The sequence below is a fragment of the Phocoena phocoena genome, chromosome 12, assembly GCF_963924675.1.
Source record: "Phocoena phocoena chromosome 12, mPhoPho1.1, whole genome shotgun sequence".
NCBI lineage: Eukaryota > Metazoa > Chordata > Mammalia > Artiodactyla > Phocoenidae > Phocoena > Phocoena phocoena.
Window position 1 is genome coordinate 84,965,729 of NC_089230.1, and position 25,389 is coordinate 84,991,117.

The 25,389-nt window shown below is 34.1% G+C and overlaps 1 protein-coding gene across 1 annotated transcript in view; it reads right to left on the reverse strand.

Moving 5' to 3' along the window:
* The window catches only part of ADGRB3 (adhesion G protein-coupled receptor B3), an 802,318-nt gene that overhangs the window by 486,308 nt on the left and 290,621 nt on the right, over positions 1 to 25,389 (reverse strand). Inside the window, exons 2-4 of the mRNA XM_065889244.1 lie at positions 12,557 to 12,667; positions 6,466 to 6,627; positions 171 to 335 (exon numbers count right to left, since the gene is read on the reverse strand). Coding sequence (XP_065745316.1) covers positions 171 to 335; positions 6,466 to 6,627; positions 12,557 to 12,667 — 438 coding nt within the window. The remainder of the gene's footprint in view (positions 1 to 170; positions 336 to 6,465; positions 6,628 to 12,556; positions 12,668 to 25,389) is intronic.

Consider the following 25,389-nt stretch of genomic DNA (forward strand, 5'->3'; position numbering starts at 1 on the left):
TGATAGAATCAAGGAAGGTATCCAATTTTATTTAAGCAAGAATCAATAAGCAAAGGACACATTTTCCAGTGTGACTGAATGAAGGTTGTACTCTTAATATCTCCTAGGTATCCTAGGGACCATACACTGGGACATAAATGCCAAGTTCCCCAAATCCAGAACAGGCTCACCTGGGCAGAGAGCGATATTACAAGGCTTATGATGAGTCTCGGGTCCTTCACACGGCCTTCCCCCATACTGGGGCGGAGTGCATGCCCGTGTTCTTGTTCTTTGGCCTCGACCACATGTGAATGAACACAAACTCCACGGAGACCACTCCTCCCAGACTCCATGGACTGTAATAAAGCAAAGAAGCTTCAACAACAGAAGCAGAGAGGCGAAGTCAAAGATTATTTTTCTTTATAATTAAGAAAAAAACTCATCAAATAGACAAGTATGAAGATATTTTAAAAATTCAATTGAATTACTCTTATTTGTCACAAAATGTAAGTTAAGTCACCAATCATTTAACTAATGGAAAATTGCATGTACCTCTTTTTGTATTTGAACAATTATTTATGCTATAAACTTTAAATGTTTTTATTATTTTTTTTAATGGAAATGCACCTCTCTCCCTCATAGTAAAATAGTCATGAGTTACTTCTATGTAAAAGTAACATCAACTAAATTTCTTAGAGTGATCTTCTGAAGTTAAAATTACATTTAAATAGATAAGTGTCAATTTAATTCTTCCAACATTTACAAAGTTTCAGGATTAATAAATTTTATGGTGTCAGAGAATGAAAATAATCTGAAAATTGATGGTACATATTTTAAACAGGTTTTTGACCTCACATTTTAGAAAACATATTTTTGCCATTTAAAAAATGTGGGTGTTTAAAGTCACTGTCTTTTGAATAAGAGGGAAATTTCAAGAACTCTATCTACTTGCATAAGAGCCTCCTCTCTCCCCAGTCTTAAAACGAGGGGCAAATATGAAGACCTCTTTCTAATAGCCAGTAAAACAGAAGATATCTCTCCTCTTCCAGTAACTGGATAACACTGGAAATCCTCCTAATTAATAAAAATTCTAGAAAAAAACATATGATCTAATTAAGTTATGTCTCATATAACTATCAGTACACCAGTACTTCAAATACGCCATTACGATGAAGTCACCCTTGATCGGAAATACTAACATAATTTGTGTTCCTCCATAACAACCGCTGCAAATAAATGTTGACATCTTTTGCAGAAAGTCCATTAGGGTTCAAAGTTTAGGTCACTTTCTTGCACTGCCCAATCACCAATCCCATCTCAATTCGTAACATTTGGGACGGTAAGCAGTAGCACTCCATGGATAGTACAAATCAAAAGAAGCCAGGCGAAATGTCCTTTTCAATTCAAAATTCCTGTCTTGATGCTGAACCTCTGCCTTACTCTTAAAAGTTCCTCAGCAGATGTTTGATATAACACCCACTGACATGAGTAGGGGGAGTAGAAATTTATCACAAAACATGACAAAGATGTTCATTTTCTCCTCAACATTGGTTGGGGTAAGCAGAAGTGTCAGAGGACACATGCCAGTAAATATAGTACATCTAGAATATTTTGCACGTTATCTGCTGACCAAGTTGTTACTTTAAAAACACAGATATGACATCCTTAATTATGAGGCAGCCCGTTCTCTTCTATTTATACTATTTAGTTGCCCAACTTGTGAAAATATGTTCAAATATTGGAAAAATTAGACAAATTTAGGTAATATCCAATGAAAAATTCTTTAAGATTCTGTGAAACTTGCTGGAAAGTATATTTCAAAAATACTGTACAGAAAAAGTGAGAGAAATTAAGATGTTTGCATTTTTCCCATTTACGTCTGGGAACACCAAAGACAATTTGTATCCATTGGTATAAGAATAAATAGTAAGTCTGTTTTTAAGTCTAAGGAAAAAAATACACATATAACTATATTTACATATAGGTATATATGATCAATTACAGCAAAATCATTTAAAAGTAACATATATGAATATACTTTGTTATGTAAACTGTACACCTGTAAGCAATTTTCGCATTTATTTCTAGTTACCAAATGTTCTCCACTTAAAAACCACCTTTTCTCCCCGATTTTCTATATAAGATGTTAATAGACTATATAGAATTTTTATTTCTGGTTCTGTTCTGTTCTGGTTCTGTTGTCTTCTATCAAATCACATTATTGCACATGCAGTGAATAATCTCAGAAGAAAAAACTGCTAAATTGGCAGATTTTTCTCTAAAATCTCAAAGAAATGTTCATTAATCTTGATTATTTAGTTAAATTATGGAGCTGGAATCCTCTGAAAACTAATCTTGTTTTTTGAATTTTTTTTGAATTTTATTTACTTTTTTTTTATACAGCAGGTTCTTACTCACTACCATTTATTGCTCCATGGTGAAATTTCATGGCTTCTCCACATCAATTTTAAAAAGCAAAAATATGTTTTTTCATTTGAAAAAGAATACAATTATTAATAATTTATTTTTGATACTTGATACTATTGAATTAGTAGGAAATTGTAGCACAAATCTTGTAATTTTATGAATCCTTTTCATAGAGATTTATGATAAATATTAAATATTTTTATCTTAATGGAAATGCGTTGGATGAACTACTTTATTTTCAGTAAAGTATGAAAATCTGTAAATGATCTAGTCCATTTGAAAAATGTACCTAGAAACTAAAATCAAATTGATCCATTTTTATAGTTTTCTTCTTTAGACCCTAGCTATAATATCATGTCTCTGACTTATCTAGAGACGAAATGAGGAATACACAATACCCAAATTATATTACTACCAGGTTTCTGAAATAAGTATACAAAGTATCTTGTGATTCAGATTGGGATGTATAAAATAACTCCTTTAAGTGAAAGCTTTTTTCCTTAGGGAAATAAATGGATGTGAAAACGGTGACATTAAAAAAATCAAAACCATTCCTTAGCCTAAATCAGCTTTTTTCTAAAAGACTGGAATATAGAGTAGACTAGTGGTTCTCAATGAGGGGCAATAATGACCTCCCCCTCCCAGGAGACATTTGGCAACATTGGAGACATTTTTGGTTGTCATAGCTCAGGGGAAGAAAGGGGGCTACTGGTATCTAATGAGAAGAGGCCAGGGATGCTGCCAGACATCCCCAAATCCTCAGGCCAGCCCCACAACAAAGATTTATCCATATCGAAATGTCAGTGGTACCAAGGTTGAGAAATCCTGGAAGAGGTCATAAAACTGTAAGTCAGAAACCAGGGCAGTAAATACATAATTTCATGTACCTCTCTATTTTTCTCAATTTACTTTCTGTTTATCCGGATCATTTTCTGCCCTAAGCAATAAGAGTTTCTGAAGACACTATGATGTCAGAGCAACACTTTTGTAAAAGGCTGGATATCTTAGGATTCGTATTAGAAATAACACATTATTATGCAATTTAAAAACTCTTTAAATGTGAATAATGTGGGTGAAAGTTTACTAATTTATAACACTATTGATTAGCCTTTAAGAGTACAAATAAATATAAGCTCTAGTTCTATCATCCCACATATTCTGTGAAAAGTGACATTAATATTCAGTTTGTCCTTGTGTCATTTTCATTAATTAAATAGCAAATACCCTTGCTTATTCACAGTGTGACAAGTAGGTTATTTCTGAGATAATTTTCTTCTTGGGAATAAAGTATTTCAGAAAGATATTTACACTGTTCAGCATGCTATGTTAGGTTTTAAATTCACTTTTTGTCACTGTTTTCATTATATATTGTGTAAAAACATACATATTTACCAGCATGACAAATAATTGAACAAAATATCGAACACAAAATATTTCATAACAATCACCATCTGAAAGATATCACAATATCCTGTAGTGGGATACTTATTCTACATTTTTCAAATAATAAAGTTGCTAAATTATTCTTCATGTTTGGAAAATTAAAAAGAAATCAACAAAATGCTTTTTATTGTCTTTAATTCAACATCTGAACTATAACAATGATTAAAAGATACGTATTTCTTATCACCAGTACTATTTAAGCAAATTTAAAAGATAAACCTACACGTATACGAAGGTGAAGAGAAACCAATAATTAGAATGTACTTCTTCAGTAGGCATGATAGTAGAAGGTTTAAGAAACTGAGGAAAAGCTTTATAATCATAGAATATTATTCAGTTTTCTGGACATGAGATGCAGAGTGAAAGGGAGTACACACTGGTCCCACTATACATGGTCTCCACGCCCAGGGAGGGGATGAATCAGCAGCCTCGGGCAGAAGGATGGAGATTTCCATATGTCAGCCAGGTGAATGTTCATAACTAGGTTTGGAAAGTAAGCTCTGAATAGAGAACTGTGGAGAACACTTTAGCACCCACTCAGACTTCCATTTGGGGATCTGTTTGCCATTAGAGTCTATCCCTGTATGTTGAAAGGATCTTGACTCTTCAAAAGGATGCTGATAACATAAACATATATGTCAAGTACAGCTTAACTCTCTGTTGACACTTTTCTTGTTGCCAAGTACAGGGCACTTGATCGTGGAACCCTTAACATAAATACTGAAAATAGGGCCCAGCTTTAAGTTCTAGTCCAGGCAATGCACTTAACCCACACCCACCTGAAAATCCACTAGCATTTCCTCATGAGGTCCTTTTATCTATAAAATTTAGACACATTACAATTTCTAAAATGCCCGTCTCCTTACTGCTCTTGTTTCCCTTCTCTTGCCTAATGTACGTATGTTTGCTCTGTGACCCCTGTTATTGTCATCTTTTTTTGTTGTCTTCCCCACCCATGATCTCCTCAAGCATCTTCTCCCCTCTGTTATCTTTTTATGTTTCATTTGATGTTCTTTCTCATCTAGACTGATTCCCTCTGATTCTCACTGACTTTTCTTATTTTCAGTGGAACCATTGCTCTTTTCCTACTGATTCTGCCTTCCCTCCCTCATATCTTTCTGCCCTGTTTATCTTTTTTTTTAATTGAAGAATAGTTGATTTACAATGTTTCAGGTATACGTCAAAGTGATTCAGTTATGTATATATATATATATATATATATATATATTTTTTTTTTTTTATTCTGCCCATTTTATCTTTTAATTCTACCTTTGTCTACCTTTGTGCCTCCCAAGCCCGTAGCAAAGGGATCTCCCACCTCACTGCAGCATGCTTCCTCCACAACTGCCCACCATTTCCTTTCCCTTTTATTTTTTCCAGCTTGCCTTTTCTTTTATTGGAAAATTTATCATCTAATCCTTTTTAAGTGTACAACTCAGCAGTGTTAAGTATATTCATAGTGTTGGGAAACAGGTCTCCAGAAATTTTTCATTCTGCAAATCCAAACTCTGTACCTATTAAACAGCTCCTCCTCCAAATTGTTTTGGAATGGGTTGCCCTCGCTCCTTCTTCTGGGGAATTGGGATGGTCCCTGCCCCTCCCCCATGCCACCCACTCTGTACTCTTGCTTTTAGCAACTGCGGAATTAGGCTTCACTGGAAATGGAAATTGCCAGAAGACTTAGGCACATTTCACCAGATGAAAGGCGGCTGTAGTGCCAGGCCCTTTCCCTGTGCCCACCTCACTCCCGAAGCCTCTGGAAGGGCTGTGAATGCAAGTCCATTGTCAACTGCCGTGGTCTGAGTCGGCATCACCCATCCACCAAATGGCTGAGCAGAAACACAGACCTGGAGATTCACAGGATTACGTGCTTCGGACTTCTTGAAAGAAAGCCCAGAATCCTTTTAGTACTTATTTTTACATGAAAGTCAGTGGTCTGAGAAGAAATGCTTATAATATGCATGTATGCACCGACGGACAAAAAAAATGTTGATGTAACATGGAAAATCTGATCCTAAATTGGTAAGCTATTACGTTATGCTCCATTTAACATGAAAGATCTTTTTTTTTTTTTTTTTCCATTAGTGACTTTAAGTTTACAGAGCAGAGGATGACTCGGATGAGGGTAGGCACTTGAATGAAATAAACTAACAGAAAGTCCTTTGGCCCGGGGCACTATTTTCCCCGATGGGGTCAAATAAGTGGTAGGAAAATAGCTGACTGCCTTAAAGGCTGTATCAACCACTGTATTAAACACTGGGTACTGATCACATTTCCAGGATGCTGGCAAATTTCACTATTCCTACAACATTTACCTGGACATTTTCACCATCTAAAATAAGGAAAGACTTGGAACCTTAAATACCATTAGAAACAGGTACATAATTTCAAGCTTATAGCTGCAGTCAGTAGGGAGACACTTTTGTAATTTCTTGGCTGCTCTGAAAGCGGAAAGAATCATATACATGATAAAATTTCACAGTTGAATACAAATTACACTTATCCACTCTAATTAAAATGCCTATACCAGGTTCATATGAAAATAACACATTGTTCCAAATGCGTAGCATGACACAATTCAATAACATCCACAGTTGTAGTTGCTGCTAACACTACCTGGACAGAGGGCAGTGTTATTGCAAACCCTTGATTCTCTTAATGGGCCGCTGCAGTGTGTCCCGTAAGGTGATACACAAGTTCTGGTTCGCACCTGCGACCCCTGACCACAAGTAACTGAGCATGTGCTCCACTGGGACCACTCTTCCACGCCAGATTCACCTGTGTGCAAGACAACAAATAAACATGAAATACTGTATTGAATATTCATCTAGTAAGCATTATACCAAACTGACATCATGACATACAAGAATAATTTCAATGTAAAAACATGACAGTACATCAAAGATACACAAAAGCATTTCAGAGAAAAAGAAACTTAAAGAGAGATACTATTACGCTGATGCAAGATCCAAGTTAGCTATAACCTTGTTAGCAAGACTCCACTTCACAAATCCACTGGGCCATGGATGCTATGAAGGGACAAGTCAGCATTTTTCAAGAATGATTGTTGGAGCGATTCTCTTCAAGCCAATCTAAAGCTTTGTCCTTCGATGGAAGAGGAAACAAAATGTATTGCTAAACTTACTCTGGATTTGGTGAGTAGGAATATATTGATGTATCCTTCCCCAGTCGTTTGTTCCATAATCTCCTTTCTAATGCTAGATGAGGTAGGGCTCTGGGAGTTTGGGCATATCTAATTTTTATTGTGTTGAATACTCACACTTGTTTATAATTTATTCCTTGTGCAATTCCTACTTTTTCATCCTATGACAGCTATTTATTTTGTGATAATTTGTTCAAAAACATTCTACTCACAATTTTCCCCATGATGATCTAGAGTAGAGAAGTAAGTTTTACTTGAAATGAAGGAAAATTCCTCTATGATTTCTCTTAATTTAATCTGGAACTAAAATTTACTAAAAAAAAAAAAAAGGGCTTTAAAAGTCACTAAATGTCTGAATTCATTAACTTTCTTGGAGTAGGCATCACCCTGAGACTATGTCTAAGTTCTATTATGATCCAAAGTCATGTCCCAAGGAGACTTAAAGTCAAGAATTTCTAAGACCATCTCAACAGGCTTCTAATTCTATTATGGAATGGTGTTCAGGATAGATTTTTAACTCTAATTTGAAAACTTGCAGTTGCTTTCCTACAAATACAAAATTGGGCCATTTACCTGCTGGCAGGAACTAGTTAAATTAAATTTAGACTTTGTTGAAAAAGACCACTTTTTCTTCACTTGGTGAAGTGTTTCTGAAAATTCTGCATCACTGATTATATAAATCAAGGAGCAATTTATATTTTACAGATTCTGCAGAGAATTCAACTGATAGAGTATGATGATCCATTTTCCACCTTTTTTGGAAAGGTTAATACATGACTTAGAAATGACTAGCAGTGCAACTCAAGGCATCTGGTCCACGGGCTGGGACTCTAGGACAGATGAAGTTTGGACCAGAGTGTAACTCAACTTGCTGATCACTGAGAAGTTCTTTTTCCAAAAAACAGAGTCAGATGAAATAAAACATGCGTTTGATAAAGTAGTTCAAGTTACATTCTGGTGTAAGCTTCTTATCTCCTCGAGGACCCATGACAACTAGGTCACAGACAAGCACACTTTGAGTAGCACTGTTTGGAAGCATTTGCTCTTATTATACTTGTCTACAGTATGCACCCAGAGGTGTAAATAATATAATGCATTTATAACTGGGTATATATCATAAGGGCACAGTGGTAACTGGGATGACATATTATATTAAATAGGACATCTTTTCAGTGTTGTGATCAGTGTTTGTCCTGGTCATGCTCTATACGTCACCCTTGATTATTTCAGTATTTTTTGCCTTTACCAATTTATATATAACTACTCTATAAAAATGTTATTCAATGACCATTTGAATAATATTTAAAGCTATGCCTCATAGTTTGTTCTTTTACATGAAAGAATACTCTATCAAGGTTAAAAATAATTATTTTAGAAACCCTATAATATGACAATGGTTAAAAAATATCTACCCATACATGTATACGTGCACATATATATTTAGCAGTGAAAAAATCTTAAAGTTGGGGAAAATCTAATGCAAATTTTTTTCTTGTAATATTTCAACCTGTCTTTGTGATGAGATTAAGTGAAGTAGAAATATTTTGGTTGAATGTGATTAATTAAAAGCCAGAAAACCTTGAACATTGTGAATTCTATAATAAGTAAAATGATAAAGGCTATGAATACAATTAGTTCTATTTTTCCACAAGAGCATTGCATTGTTATGATGGCAGGAAAAGGTTTAACTAAACTGAGCAATGAATCAGGATCAAGAACTATTTTTATGTGTATTTCTGTAAAATTTTTAAAATTTTGGTTTGCTTCTGAATGTATGAAGCTACAATGATGTTGAACAAGCTAGATAACGATGCCTGGGTCATGAGGGATTGATAATTAGTGCTCAGAATTGGCATTATTCACTCCCCTTCAAACTGGTGGTTCATTCTGTTGATCAAAACTAAAACAAATAAATGAATAAGATATATATGGGCTTTCAAATTCTGAATCAAATCTTGCCATTGAAATACTGGCCCACCTACCAAAATGACCCCGTTATATCTCAATCTATAATTTCAAGTGACATTTCCATGAAATGGTTATGATTTCCATGCTGCCACAGCGTCATCCCAAAAGGCATGAAGGCTGTTCTAGTCAAGCACATTGGGGCTTTGTGAGAAATACTTTATAGCAAAGATATTCTGTAAAAAATTCACTGACATTAAGACAGTAAAGTATACTATTTTTAATATATATGTCTTTGGAGATAGCACAAACTAATTTGGTTCCTTAACTTGTAACTTAAGGCATATTACACATTATGTATTCTACATTATGTAGAAGGATTCAGTATCTAAGGTACTATTAAGGCTCTTTATTCTGACGCGAAACATGAAAGGTAACTGAAAAGGCACTGCTATTAAAGTCAGAAAGATCTGTCGTTGATGGAAAGCTACTGCATATTAGCTCTGTGACCTTGAGAAAGTCACTTTATTTCTCTGAACCTCTCAATAAAATGAGTTATACATCTACCTCAAAACCTATTTGTGAGGATTAAATGAGGTAAGGTATGGGAGTGCATTTTAAACTATAAACAAAATACTAATAAAAAATGTTGCTAGTATGTTAAAATCATGAAATTAGAAACACACAATTTTATTTTTCTGTTTTTGATAACATGTGACATACTATTTTCCCCAATGGAATAAAAGACTACTTTCCTAAACATGTTTATAAGATCATTTGATAACTATGGTGTTAAAAAGCATCAGTATGTATAATTAAGATGTCTTAAGCCATCTCGTTGGTATTTAATTTAGATGTCTATATTAAATATCTATGTCCTATCATGGCATTTCACTTCCATCGACTATAAATACAGCTGTGTCCTAGGCTATTTGAGCTTTGTACAATTATGTCCAAACTAGCCTATCTCAGTTACTAAACTGACCAAAATGGTCAAGTTATTTTGATAAAGTAATGTGACTTTATTAAATATTACTCTTCTAAAAACATTGCCAGTCACATTATTACTTTATAGAAAGTTTGTTTTTAAATACTGGGTTGACTGATCATAATGATTGAAGAGGCCAGTTTACTCATTTTGAGAAGTAATTCTTAAGTTATATGGTTTGATAGCTTTTGCTTTGTTTTTCCTCATGACTAACATAAAAATATATTGTGTTTTATTATTCAGTTTTACCCCTATTGAATTATTCTTTGTTCTCAAATTAATGCTAGCAATTACTCATCATTATTTACATGCAACACCAATTTCTTGGTTTGAAAGACAAATAGAAAAGTCTAAATAAAACAACTTTTGTAGAATTTTAGTGTGCTATACTGAGCTGTATTTATTCAGACTACCTTAACATTTGGAGAAAATATAATCTCAGAAAATATTTAAGGGCAAAAAATTAAAACCCTGCTCTTTTTAGCTTTATAATTGCCTCGTGTCAAATTATGTATTTTAAAAACTATGTTAAATAATGCAGTTTTCCAGTCTTTAATCAGTATCATAGAAATGTAAATTTAAAATGTCTTATACCTGTATTTATATTTACCTATACTATATTTGGTTTAAAATGAAATAATAACTATATGTTATTCATTAGCTAAAGCATCCAATCAATATTTTCAGAACTTTAATTCTGAAGTTCATTGACTTTTCTGACTTATTGTTAACAACATGGGGAAATAGTTTTAAAGCTCCTCATGGATCTGTTTAATAAGCATTTCATTTATTTTACCAAATCATGTGTCCCTATATATTAGATACAAAGCAATGCCTGGAAAATAGTGAGTAAATTAAAATGGAAACTAGTAATTCCTCACTAAGAAAATATAATGTTCCTTGTGATTTGAATTTGCAAAAAGGTTTCTGGCTGAAAACTCTGAATTTTCTTGGTATGTGTCACAGGCAAATCCAAAAACAAAATTTATATAAAAACTCCTGGCCAAATTGCATAATATTTATGCATAAACTAATTTTGCTACATTATTGGAAATTTAAACTATGGTTCACCATTTCATTATTAAGTGACCCCAATTTTAAGGAATTTCAGTAAACCAATGTCTGCCACTTCTTTTGCAAAATGTCAGGACACCTCTAATTGTACAGAAATGCCCCATGAAACAGCACAAGAAGGAGGCTGAGTAGTCAGCCCATGCCCTGTGCCTTTACTTAGAGTCAGTCATCTCCTAACCTCTGGTCAGTAGTTGAGACTTTTTGATCCTTGTAAGGGAGAAAAATACATTTAGAAATTTGAAAATTTGCCTGAACCTGGTCATGCACTTTTGGACTTGTTCAATCAAATAGTAAAAATATAAATCACCTTTTCTTAAATAAGAAGGTGCATGAAAAGCAATCCAGATAAGCAAGTTTTCTCCATTTCTGGATTTGGCTGCAACATATATTTTTAAAAAGATAAAAAAGTGTCCTTAATGTAGAATTTATTCTAAATGTTCTTCCTTTTCTGAGAGTTCTTTGACCTACTTGCCACTAATGTATTCAAGTCTACTATTCACCCATTACCAAGAGCACAATTCATTAAGAATATTTGCATTTTTGAGTTATAGATTCAAATCTAGTGTTCTGAATAAGTATTATCCTAAGATCACATGAACTAAAGGAAATATTCATTCTTCAAGGGAATTTCATCAAAATCAGTCTGAATGTCATGTCAAAAAGCTGGTCATGTACTTGAAACTTCTGTATTAATAGTAAAACACATCATCTAGATTGAAATGTATAAGGCTTTATGAAGACATAGATGAAACTGTTAGTTTGCAATTTCCTGCAATAAAACTGACAGATGAAAATGTTTATAACACAGATTAATCATGTTTTCATCTAAGAATGTTCTACATTCAAAGAGGGGGAATTATAGCCCATATATTATGATGAGCCAAAAGAGCAATGCATTTATTTGTTTATATATATATATATATTTGGAGGGATGTATTTTAAAGTAATCTAATTTATTTAGGATTAAAAATATTATAAACCAAAAAATCATTTTTGTTGATAGCTAATTATTTGGAGTGTATTATAACTTACTAATAAAGACTGTCAACTGTTTATTATTTAGCTTATATAACAAAACTCTTTTCAAATTAAAGATATTAAATTCTAAAAAAAGTTTCTGACTAATTGCTATACACTTTAACAATCAATTAATATTTATATGATACATGACAACTGAAAAACTATTCAACATATTAAATATTAAATTTCATCATCTAAAGTCCTGCTTAATATATTAATTCTAAAAAAGTCCTAAAATAATCAATTATTGATGAAATAACTTTGCTGAGTTTCTTTAAAAGTTTAACGATACATTTGAAGTAGTTAATTAACATAAGTAAATAATAATATGTAAATCCTAAATGTCCCACAATGAAATCAAAATAAATCTTACACATTTTTTGTGCACTTTTCAGTTCACAGCTACTTCATTTATGGACTTTAACTGGTGACAAAAAAAATGGCTCAAAAAATATCAGCTCCAAAAACTGACAAATGTGCAGCAAACGATTATGAAAACATGCAGTGGTTTCATTAAATTAACAGCAATAAATAGAAAAATGTAACTAACGTATTACCAGTTTGTGCCATAAATTTAGCAGCATCAGCTTGTTCCTGAGGGACCCTTTTTTCATGAACAGATCGAGGTCGCTGACTTTTAATTGTATGATCTCCCATCATTCCAAATTCTAAAGACAGAATAAAGGTATATGAAAGCTTGTGTGCCGACATTTCTCACAAATTACATCACTGTCTCATGCAATATGTTCCTACACAGACCTAGAAGTTACTGATTAAATCCACGATTCTAAATTTTTTAGGCTGATCGGCTTGGAACATTTCTAAACTCAAATCAAAAAAATCTATAAACAAGAACAAGGGTTCAAGAAACAATGCTAACAGTCAGTGAAATGACACATCAGGTTTTAAGTCAGCTGAAGTAACAGACATAGTGTACTCTTTTCTGATCGTGTTTTGCAGCAATACGTGAGAAAAAATACAACCACAGGGCTATCTTTTGTTTTTCAGAGATAGAATCCTGATGCAAACCAGTTGCTTTGCTGAAGAATCATCACCCCCGACAAGTTTTTTCAGCACATCCTTGAGGAGTGAGTGACCCTGTAACCTAGCTTACCTAAGGCAAACATTCACTTGATGGACTGTTTTCCCAAAGACGAGGTTTCCCTTAGTGTCCTCCAAAGCTTATAGAAAATGGTGGCTTAGATAACTCTCATTCTCTCCTGCCTCGTGCCCACATAATTCTTCATCCCTTTTCTAACCACTTGGAAGAGAGTGTTTTCTCCTTTAAAAGTTATGTTTAAGAGAGAGAATGACTCCAGGTTTCTGTTATTTAATCCTTTCAACATATACCTCCTAGGAAAGGAAAATAATCTGGGCCTAACTCAGAGACAGATGGGGGAGAGAAAAAATAAGCTGAACAAAAGAATAGATTCCACATAGTGTACATTTATTTAATCTATATGCTTAGAACTCTGTAAGCATTCCATGCTTATTTCACTGTTACTGTAAAATAATTTGAATAAAACCAAAGCCTGATGAATGGAGTGGTTAGTTCTGGCTCACAGGACTGTAGGTGGGGGAAGAGCATTGCTGAGGGGCAGGGGTCAGTGGTGCTCACTGTTCCAAGAAAAGTTTTGGGTCTTTAACACCAGGTCTTTCATACATGACACACATGACTGGGTAAAATATGTTCTAATGATAGTGCAAATAGATTGCTAGAACTAATAATGTCAACATTTGGGAATGGATAATTTCACCAGCTTATTGTTTTGGCTTTTCCCATCCATCTTTAAATCATCTTCTGCTAAAATATTACAATGTACCTTGTATGATTAAGCAGTGTATTTTTTATACACAACTCTGATCTTTTATGCAAGGAGAAAAGACTAGCGCATGTTTTTGTCCAGCCTGGCAGATTTCCTCATAAATATTAAAGTATGGCTCCTGACAGATTGATTTGTCAGAAATTCTTTCAAGATATTCTACCCAAGAGAACATCTCATGAGAAATCTGAGAAATCTAAATGTGTGTTTGTTTTTATCAGTTTAGATAAAATCCAAGGCAGGAAATGGAAATTTTCATAAAATGTCAGTTGCTTTAATCTCATAAAATCCATCACTGTTTTCCATTACTGCCAACATCCTTTCTTTCCATTCATTTATGTGTACGTTATGTGCTGCCTAAACCATGCTTCATTCTGCTAATGAGAAGTATCTAATCACCTATCATCTAATGATTTTGGAGAGTGACCACGTAGAAAATTTATATCTAGACTCCTGCACTATCCAATATTTTGAAATATTATATATAATTGAAATTTCTCTGGATCTGAAAATAGCAAAAGAAATTTAATAGTAATTTTTTTTTTTTTTTTTTTTTTGGTACGCGGGCCTCTCACCGCCGTGGCCTCTCCCGTTGCGGAGCACAGGCTCCGGACGCGCAGGCTCAGCGGCCATGGCTCACGGGCCCAGCCGCTCCGCGGCACGTGGGATCCTCCCGGACCGGGGCACGAACCCGTGTCCCCTGCATCGGCAGGCGGACTCCCAACCACTGCGCCACCAGGGAAGCCCAATAGTAATTTTTATTAACAGTATGCTTTACCTTCTGTCCTCTTGAATTTATCATTTAAATTGTGTACGTGTGTGTCTATCATTTAGGGCATCTGAGTCAGAGCACATGTTCACATAAGTAATCTGGGGGCTCTGATGCTTACACTAAGGTAGTTTGGGCACCCGGAGGGCAAAGGACACCAAAGAAAGTATCCCATGCCTACAACTTCCTAACTACAAGGTAACTTTATTACCTGTTCTAGTAGAAGGCAATTCTTCAACTTGGTGGCAGCATGATAATAGCCTGCAATTTGTTTTCTAAGGAAAAATAGTTTACAGGGATTATGATCCTGAAATTTAGGGGTCTGAGGATATAGGTTGGCTCTGAGATCATTTTAAAAGTGTCATATTCAATTTTTAATGATTTCTGAAATTTAAACACAAGTAAAGTACTATTCTTTTTTAAAATAGGCAGTATTTCAGTGAACTATTTCACATTATTAGCTGGAATGTAATTGAAGCTTCTCAAACACAAATTTCAAATTTTATATTACAAATTAAATTTCTATATTCTTCACTCTAGTCACTTCTACTTATTAATAATCAATGTTATATGAGCATTAGTGCTAATGCCTTATCATGGGTCCCAGCATTTAAGAAATTCTTCAATCATATGTGGACTTGATTACATAAGTTTTACATAATCGAAAGTTTAAAATAAATTTTCTGATTATTGTTACCAATATAATTTATATTAAAAATTACTTAAAAAATTAAAACTATTCAATAATATGAGGTCTTGATATAACTAAATTCCCTATAAGATAGAAGACATGCTAACAATTTACTTCTTTTTCTCAGATGGAAAAGCCTCACTACGGTGGTATTTTTTTAATGTGCTAGACGGATTGTTTCAGAACTTAAACAATCCTAATTTGTAAGTGAAACACATAAGCTCTTATCTAATTAAGTGAGTTTCTTCTGCTAATGTTTATGTGCCAAGTGTTTGAAAAAAAACTTCTTTGTTTAAGGGTTGTTATCAATGGTAAAATTTAACAACAAATGCTATGGCTCCATCCATTTCTTACAATGGAATACTTTCAAAATATTCGTGCTCTCTTTCAAGATGATATCATATTCAATTTTCTTCATTTCTCATGAATATAAAGGCCAATTGGATCATCTAAACTTAGGGAGAAAAAGCTATCATTTTTGCTATTATTCTCTTATTTAGTGAATATGGGTTGAGGTAAACCTTTAGTGTGTTATGCTTTCTGAATAATATCAGTTCTTCATGGTTGTTGATTTATATTCAAATGATTCTGAGGTGGCAAAGATCATATACTACATTAGTTACACGAGAAAAACAGCATAGCCAAATAAAAAGATGATTTGCTTTGGTAAAAGCAATGAAAAGCAAGTTATGAAATCAAATGAAGTCATGTACAGCATAATATTGTATATGTACATATGGTACATGGCTTATGAAAATACAGGGTTATTTCCTATATCTTTATGTTGATGGTATCGATGAAGTGGTAGATAAATAACTGCGTTCATATATAAAACTCATATGGCTTTCCATGTTTAGGCACATTTTCTCATATACACTTTTTCACTGTGCTTCTTGATAAAAAGCAGTAGTCTCTGGAAGTACGATACAATCAAAGTCACATGAAAAAAAGGTTTTGAAAATCTGTTGCTTTAGGTATAGTTTTATGTCTTTTCTTCTCCCATCCAGGAATATTATAAGTAGATCGTTAAGAAACAAATACACTTGAAAACTGACTCTTGGTAGTCAATTGTCAGTCATGAAGTTTTTGTCTGGAAATCAAGGGTTATAATAATGTGAAGTCATCAAAAAGTTAAAACACACACATATCCACTTGTTATTTTACCATGTTTATTCTTCAATGTATGGACAAGTAGAGCAGCAAATTAGTCGATAACAGTTATTACTGCAAACTATCTTGCAATATAAATATTAACTTCACATTGTTAGCTAGCTTTCCTTCGCATTTCTACAGAAACTATTCTAGCCCACCGTTGCTTCTCAAGAAACTCCCAGAGATATACCCTACGTTTAATCTACAGCCAAATTGCACTACTTTTTGTCATGGAAATGGTCAAGCCAACGCAGCCTTTCTCTTATTTTCCTCCACCTGAAACATCTGCTCCTCCAGCCATGCCTGCAATAAAGTCCTCTCCAAATCCTCCTCAAATGGCACCACCTCCATGAACTAACCAACCAATCAGAATCAGCCTCTGTCTGCCCTAACTTCTGTTCTGCTTTGTATCAATAATGGACTTTTACTTATTAGACTGTGTCTTATTCCCCGAACTGGATTATGAACTTATATGGAAAGGAAGTATGTCTTACAAGTTTTAAAAGCACCTCCTCTTTGCATATAACTGGGGCTCAATATTTATTCTATAAATAACTTTCATGTTAAGAATTGCTTCTCCAAAAGGCAAATTTCTAGATACCTAGAACCATTTCTTTAACTTGTTTGGTGAACAGTTCAATGGGGAAAAGATAAAATTCTTAGAGAAGTACTTAAAAGTTAATTATGTATGACTATGATGGTAAACATTTCTTTTGTCAACAGAGTTAACTATTGTTGCTATTGTCGATAAATATATTCAGATTATTATTTAAATAATTGAAATATTACTTTATTTAGAACTTAAATCTCACTGTCCCAAAACAAAGCTTAATGCCCTAAAACAATGCTTAATTTTTGTCAATAAACATTTATCAATTACTTACTGTTTTAGGTATTAAAATTACAAACATAAGTAAAAAAATGGTCTCTGATATTCTCACACCCAAGAAAACCCACTAAACATGGCCTGATCCTTTCAAATACATAAAATTATTTACCTTAATCAAAACATTAGGCTGCACTTGTATGTTATTAAATTCGTTCATTTATTTTTACACTTATTGGAAACAGAGTTGGCACAATTATGTTGCATGCAGATTTTTTGTGTGCATAAGATGGCCTGGAGATATTTAGGTAGTGAAGAAGAGACCAGATCATCAGTCATTATGATATTCTCCTGTTTTCTGAGATTATTTTAAACAATTTTTTTGCAATATGATTAGACGTAAAAATTGTTTTCTCTCCCTCAACAACTCTTTGTTGAGTGCCTATATAGTCAGGTACTTTATGAAAACATAGAGCTGACTGGGAAAAAGACTATTATCTACATCATCAAAGATATTTCTAGAACTGGCATGAACTATTGGAAACAAGGAATTTTAAAATTAGACAACATTAACTGGAATTCTGAAGAACGCTGTTTAAGAAATACATTTTACTGTTAATTATACATTAATTTCATTTTCCCAAAGAACCAAACAGGAATAGAATAAGTGGATGAAAGACAATTTCCAAAGAATTAATTCAAATTAATGAAAATTATACAATAAATATCAGGAAATATTTAAATAAATTTTGAGAAAATCAAAAATTAATATTAAGAAATATTTAAAATAAATTAATGCATGTTAAGAAATATTAGAAATCTGAGAAATCCATCATTAAAATTTGAAAGGTTAATTGATATTCTTTCCTTCAAATTATTTCTTGGTTCTATTGCCATAATTAGATACATGGTTATAGGCATGAAGATGCTATTTATTACAATAATAAAACAGAATCTTGCTTTTCAAAAGACTCCCACAGAAATGATTTTATTAGGTAGTTGGCTATGACTCTGTTAAGTAAATGGGTGATTTAATGGCACTTCTAAAATGGACAAAACATAGTATAATGAAATGATATACTGATAGTATGTTTATAGAAAAAGTTTAAATGATCAGATGTTTTCAATTAAGTTGTTAAATTATGAAACCCAAACTATTTTATAGAAGAGATTGTCAAATATATTTAGTGTATATACTCTTAGTCAATGATGATATATTCTAATTCATTTTATTTCCAAATAGAAGCTTTGAAATAATTACATATAATGATAGATTCCCTTTAGAACTTTTCAAACATGTATTCAAAAATTATATTATAAAACATCTTATCTAGAATGATTCCAGGACATTTGGGGTATAAACCCTTAAATCATCATTTTTACACTTAGTCTTACTTCTGGGAAGTGTTAGTGAACTGGATGCACCGTTCCATGTAAGAAACATTCAATGTGTGAAATCATGTAGGAATTATTTGTTAATATTTCTTATATGTTATCCAATTGCATTTTATGATCTCATCTCTTTTTGAGACAACTTTTGGATTTTTATAAACTATCAGTAATGGTTTGCTTGAAAGATACTTTATTTGTTGGTTATGAGTAAAATAAATGTAGAAGCATATAAATAATAAAGCAATTCTACTTCCAATAGTAAACTAGTAGGATTCATCTTTTCTTGTTGACCTGTATCAGAATTTAATTTAGCATTTTAGTACATCAGCAGCAAAATAAGATGCTATGTTGTGAGTTCCAGCACCTTTTGTAGGGGACTAAAACCCTCACACTATAAGACGTGAATAATCTTATTGCTAAAGTGGCCCAATAAGATCTTAGAGAATGTGAATTACAAGAAAGTAAACTGGGTTGTCCCTGGATGAAGCATTTCTACATTTTCCTAACAAGAACAGGGCTGGCTTGCTTTCCTGCCAAGCTCTTTGACATGCAGAGGGAATCAGGCCCACAGAAAGCTTCTTTGAGGCCTTATTAAGAACCCTGGAAAGTATCTCTACCCGATTAAATGTGAAACTTTTGTAGGGGTTTAAGAGGCAATGAGTGAGAAATCATGGTTTGATTTGAATTTTAGATAGATTACTGTAATTGAAGAATAGAGAGCAGAGTCTAGGGGAACAAAATTAGAGGCAACATAAACTATGAAGAGCTACTGCAATTGTCCATATACAACTATTTGTGATTGGGTAGGGGGTCGGGTTTGATCGATGGGTCACCAGCAGCTCCTAAGCCTCGGGGAGCAAATGGATGGGGTACCCCCATTAGATAAGAATCAGAAGTCCCAGCTTACTGCAGGTTGAGTACATCTTTGGACGACTGGGTCCAAATTGTTGGCAACTAGAGCAATTGTCAGTGCCCCAAAAGTTTACAGGGAAGTGTTTTATAAGAAAGTTTACACTTGAAAAATGGGACACTTTTAGTATGGTATTTTTGAGAGATGTTACCTTTGTATATATATTACATTATGCATATTGTATTATATGTATTATATTATGCATTCATTTAGAATGTTTAAGAAAAATGATTCCTCTATGATTTTTTAATTAAGGCTTATATCCATATGGGACTTTTCCACTTGCTGAAGTTCAATCTCATTTCCTATAACAGTACAGCACAGAATAATTTAACTTAAAGCAATATCACTGAACGCATATTTACTGAAAGGAATAATTTAACAAGATACCCCGTGAGAATAATTAGTACATTCTACACTCCAACTGAAAGTTAAAAGATTAGGTAAATTGTTGCTTGACCCAAACATCTCAACATAAATACACAGTGGGTAAGCCATGAAATGGATTTTTCATGCTTTTTCATAAGGCACTGGTATCTGGATAGTTCTGAAACATATTTACTGCACTTAAACCACCTTCGTGTGACTCACATGATCTCAAGCTTGTACCTGGAGGTAAGAAAGAAGTTCCTTTGTCATTTATGCTTTTTAACTCATCCATTTTGTTCCCACAGAATTTCTTTTTTAGAGAATCTATAAATATCAAAATAAATAGTTCTACTCATGTGTAACCATTTACTGGTATGTTTTTGTGTCTTATCACATAATGTTTTAGTTTACAGCAGTATCATTGTATACATGTTTACTGAAAGAAATATCAAAACTGAGCTTTTAATGAAAATGATTCCACTAAGACATACATATAGTGCTTACAGCAATTTCTAAAAATAACTATAATGCCATCTTAACTATCCTCTCAATACTCTAGCTTATTTTTCAGGGACACATGAATACATGTGGATAATAGTTTCAGTACTTTTCAAGTCTATAAATTATCCTTATAATCAATTAACATATATTCAAACTTGTTTCCATCATTTATCATTATCTATATTGAAGCCCAAGGGGCATTCTATAGAGAGAACTAAAAATGATTAGCCATTTCAAAGCAGTGTTTCAAATACCTAGAGACAAGGAAGACCATTAAACTAAGATGTGAGGTGCAGCTGGATTGTCAGGGTGGACAAATAAAGTGAAGACCAGCAGATGCAGCTCCTGTTTTGAGCATCACACCTGAAGTTCTCTGAACATTTTTCCTCCTGTTGCAAAAGGGGATTCTGGGAACAGGGTCTCTGAGGTCTTCTGAAGCTCTAAAATTGCATTATTTTCTCAGGTCAGAAGTTGACACGTGAACATAACATACAGGCTGTCTCTCAGCAGACCTGGAGGCCTAGAGGCTCTGACCAAGGTTGACTGGGGTGTGCAGAGACACACAGGCACCCGAGTCTAAGTAAAACACAGAGTTGTAGTTGCTTCTAAAGCTTTTCTTAAGTCACTCAGTGTGGAACAGTTCCCTGGATGCATGTCTAAGCACCAAAGCAAGGTTTACTTTGCATGGGAGGTCTCAAGATTGCACAGTACTTATTTAAACACCTTAGCCAGCATCCACGCTGGAGAGGGAATTTTTTAGAAGACAATATGCTTTCAAAGGCATTGAGCATGAATAGGGTCCATTCGTTCAACAAACATTAAATGAGCAATTACTATATTCCAGACAGGATTCTAGGCACTGGTGATATAGCCATGAACACAGTAGACAAAAATTTGTTTTTGTGAGAGAAAATTTTATCGTTATTCCTAGTCTGATAGGCAAGGCTTATAAAATCTTTCACAAATATTAAATTTACTAGCCAGCCTTTGGAAAGTTTCATTATAAGCAGTCAAATACATATGTGTCAGACTAATAACTTTTAATTTCACTCTTTCATTCACAAACTGCTTCAGATAAAACTGATTTAACTGCATGTCTCATCCATATCATTCAACAGAAATCAGTTAAGAGGACCACTTAGATGAAAATGGTTGACTCAAAAGCCAGGTCACCATATCCAAAACAATGCTGTGGTCTCATTGGTTTCTATTCTATTATCTTCAGAGTTTTCTTTCCTTTCAATTTTAATTGATTTTGCTATACACTGATCTAGTCTCTTTATACCCCTTAAGAAAATGTTTGTTATTTCTCATTCCATTCACTGTTGTCATATTATATCCTTTATATCTTTTTATTTTTGTAAACTACCCAAGAAGACATAAATATGCTTTCATTATACCATGCCTCTCTATTTTCCTGTGGCCAGATATTTACATCTATGTTGCCTTCAGAGGTTTGCCTCCAGAGGAAAGACTCTTAGAAGTTGTTTTGCAGTGTGATGTCATCTCCCATCCCAAATATACTTCACAACAAATAGTGAAGGGAGGAAAAATGTTAGATATTTTTGGTCTATTTTCTATCAAAATACAACACCCCTCTTCATCCTAATTAGTGCTTTTTCTTGTCCAATTTTGCTTGATATTAATACTATTATTGCTGCTTTGTTAATGTCTTTGCTACATTTTTTTCCATATGCCTTCTACTCTTCAGTGTCATTTTGCTTTAAGCATATATCTTATATAAAACATGTAGAGTTGTATTTTAAAAATCCCATCTGATCCTCTTCCTTTTAGTAGGAAATTAAATCCACTGACATCCATTATATTTATTATAAGGTTGGACTTATTTCTTTCATCTTATATTAGGATTTCTCTTTAGCATATTTTCTTGCTGTTTCTTCATTTTTCCCCTATTTAAATTTTTTTTGGATCAGTAGGAATTTTCAGTCACATTTTTTCCTCTAGTTATCCTTCTTCAATTATTCCAAGTGCTGTACACTAATTTTATCACATATACTTAAGTAAACTTTTAAATCTATCACTATCTATAGTGAATCAATCTGTACTCTTTCCCAAACCAAGACAAGAATTTGAGTGTGCTACCCATGTCTCACTGTCTTGATACTCACATATCATTCATTTCCAAATGATTGTATATTGTGCTGCAATAATTAGATTTAACTATTAGTCTAACTATCAGTATTAATTTCTTTGTTGATCTTTCTTAGATTTGTTTAATTTTGCTCAAGTACATCGTTTAACAGAGAAGAGTCTAAAATTGACTCATCTTGCCTTCACACTTGAATGCTAGTTTGGCTAGACCTAGAAATTTAAGGTCAAGAAGTTTTATCTCAGTTCTTGGACCAGGGATTGAACCTGGACCCCCAGCAGTTAAAGCACTGAGTCCTAACCGCTGGACCACCAGGGAACTCCCAAGGTCGAGAAGTTTGTTTTTCATACTGAACTTTGATGATAACTTGGACCCTGAATACTGGTATCCAGTGTTGCCTGTGAGATGTCTTCTGGTAAGAGAATCTGCTTTTCTTTCTGGAAGGCTTTTTTGGGATTTTTCCTTTTATCCTTGGAAATTTTACCAATGTATGTCTAGATATCAGTCTTTCTCACTCAGCTTACTTGGTACTCTGTTCCCTTTCCATACAAGGACCAACCCTTTAGCTGAGCACACTGAGGGCTTTTCTCCAACTTCCTCTTTTCTTGGTTTCCTTCCATATCGGGGTGTGGAGGTTCGGAGTTACTGCAAGCTGTCCTCTGCTTCCATCCCAGCCCCTCTGTTTCCACTAAGAACTTCCTCTGAGAAAAGTCAACCCCAGATTTCTGACTATTAAAGGATAAGTGCAAACCATATTACTTTCCATGTCGTTCTCTGAACAGTTCTCTTTCCTACTTATATAAGTCTTTCAAAAGCATATCCTCTAATTGCTCACTTTCCCCTCGCCCAATAATGTCAGGCTATCTGACTTCAAGCCTCCTTCCCGGAATGAAACTGCTCTCTGGGAAGTCAGTTGCCTCTTAGAAACTGTCACATTCATCCTGATTCCTTCAGCATTTGACACCCTCCCACGCTCCCCCATCCCACAACTTTTCCTAAAACGTTCACCTCCCTTGGTTTTCAAAGCTGACGATTTGATTTTCTTCCTCTTCCCTACTACCTTCCATCTCTTCCATTGCTTTAGTGGCTCTTCATCCTCTAAAAGCTAAGTTTTCCCCTCAGGATTTATCTCAATACTCTCTCCCTGAGAAATTCCACCCATTCCTACAGACTCAGGTACCGCTCTTAAGCAAGCAACCATCAGTCTTCCACTCCTCTAGGCTGAACTATCTCCAGACCACCTACACTACAGTGCCCCCTAGATACTGTGACACAAACTTAGTATCTATGAAAACAAGCTAATCCCTGCCTTTACGAGAGCCGGTCCTAGATGTGCATTTCAAATTTAGTTTTAATAAACATACAGTGCTCAAGATAAATCATTTGTGAATAAAGAGCAAAATAAAAGTTGACCAGAAATAATGCAGAAATTTTTCTTAGATTTATCAAAAATATCCTGATGGACCAGTTTGGTTATGTAAAGATGGGCCTTGGCACTAAATCTGGAAAACTGAAGGTGATAGAGAGATATTATTTTGGATAATAACAGACGAATAATTTGAAATTTACTGAGGCTGCCAGGGAGACAAGGTGAGGCTTCCTGGGGAAAATAGAGGAAGGAGGTGAGGTTAAAAGGAGAGGCTTAAGGAGTAAGGAGAGAACCGTCCAGAAAAATGGTGGAAAGTTGAGACCAGAGGAGAAAACTGTGAGATTCCATGTGGAAGGAACATCAGGATCAATTTTAAGAACACTGATACTTAAGTATAAATACTGTGCTGGGGTGAAATAAAATCCCTCTACACTACAACCAACTTTTATTAAAAGCCTATACCCTGTATTAGAAATATTTACAAAGAGGTGATTAAAGAAAAGAAAGATTGATTTCACATTGAGGTTGGCAAGGGACAGAATAAAGAGAATAGCCCAGACACAAAATACAAAGCAACGATTGATGATATAGCTAAAATACATGTAAGAGTGGATGGGCAGGAACACATAATTCCTCCCTCAAAAAATCCTTAGAGATATTGGGAGTATATTGAATTTATAGTTCTAAATTATGTGTCAGATCAAGCCAAGTGTTTGTTTAAAATTTATACTAAGGTAAAGATAGTCTTCCAAAGGCTGGAGAATTTGGGAGTACATCAATGATAACTGTAGGGTTACAACTTGACATTCTTATACTGGGCTCTGGGTGGCTCATACTGTAATATATATTAAACATGGTCCCTCAGCTGATTTTGTACTTTCTGAACCATATGCACACTCTAACCTAATCTAGCAAGGAGTCCTAAGTTGTTTACTAGTCATCACCTAACTGGGTTCTACAGGACTGGTGGCCAAGTGGCCAAGGATTGGCAGAGAGGGTTAAAGACGGCATCTCTTATATGCTAAATCCTTCCCTATTTCGGTTTAGGGCTTTTTCTTCTTCCCTCACCCCAACCTTCACAGGAGACACTAGCTTTGACTATTGTGAACTGTTTCACCAAGACTTAAGTGGGAGACATAATTAAAGTTTTGCTTTTCTGAAGGAAAAACAATGTCTTCTTTGTGTTGTAGTTTTAATTTTTTAATGTTTTCCTTAATTATAATATCTCTTCAAATCAATGTATTCTGTATATTATTATCCCTTTGCCAGAAGTATATGTCAGGGTATGTCTTCTAGGCTGGGATATACCTGGCATAACAAGTTATTTTAAAGTGAATATATTGGATTTTTGATGACTAAAGTTTGATGAGTCAACACTGTAAAATAGCTGTACCAAAACTCAATAGAAACTTTTGAGTTTGGGATTGACATGTACTCACTGCTATATTTAAAACAGATAACCAACAAGGACCTACTGT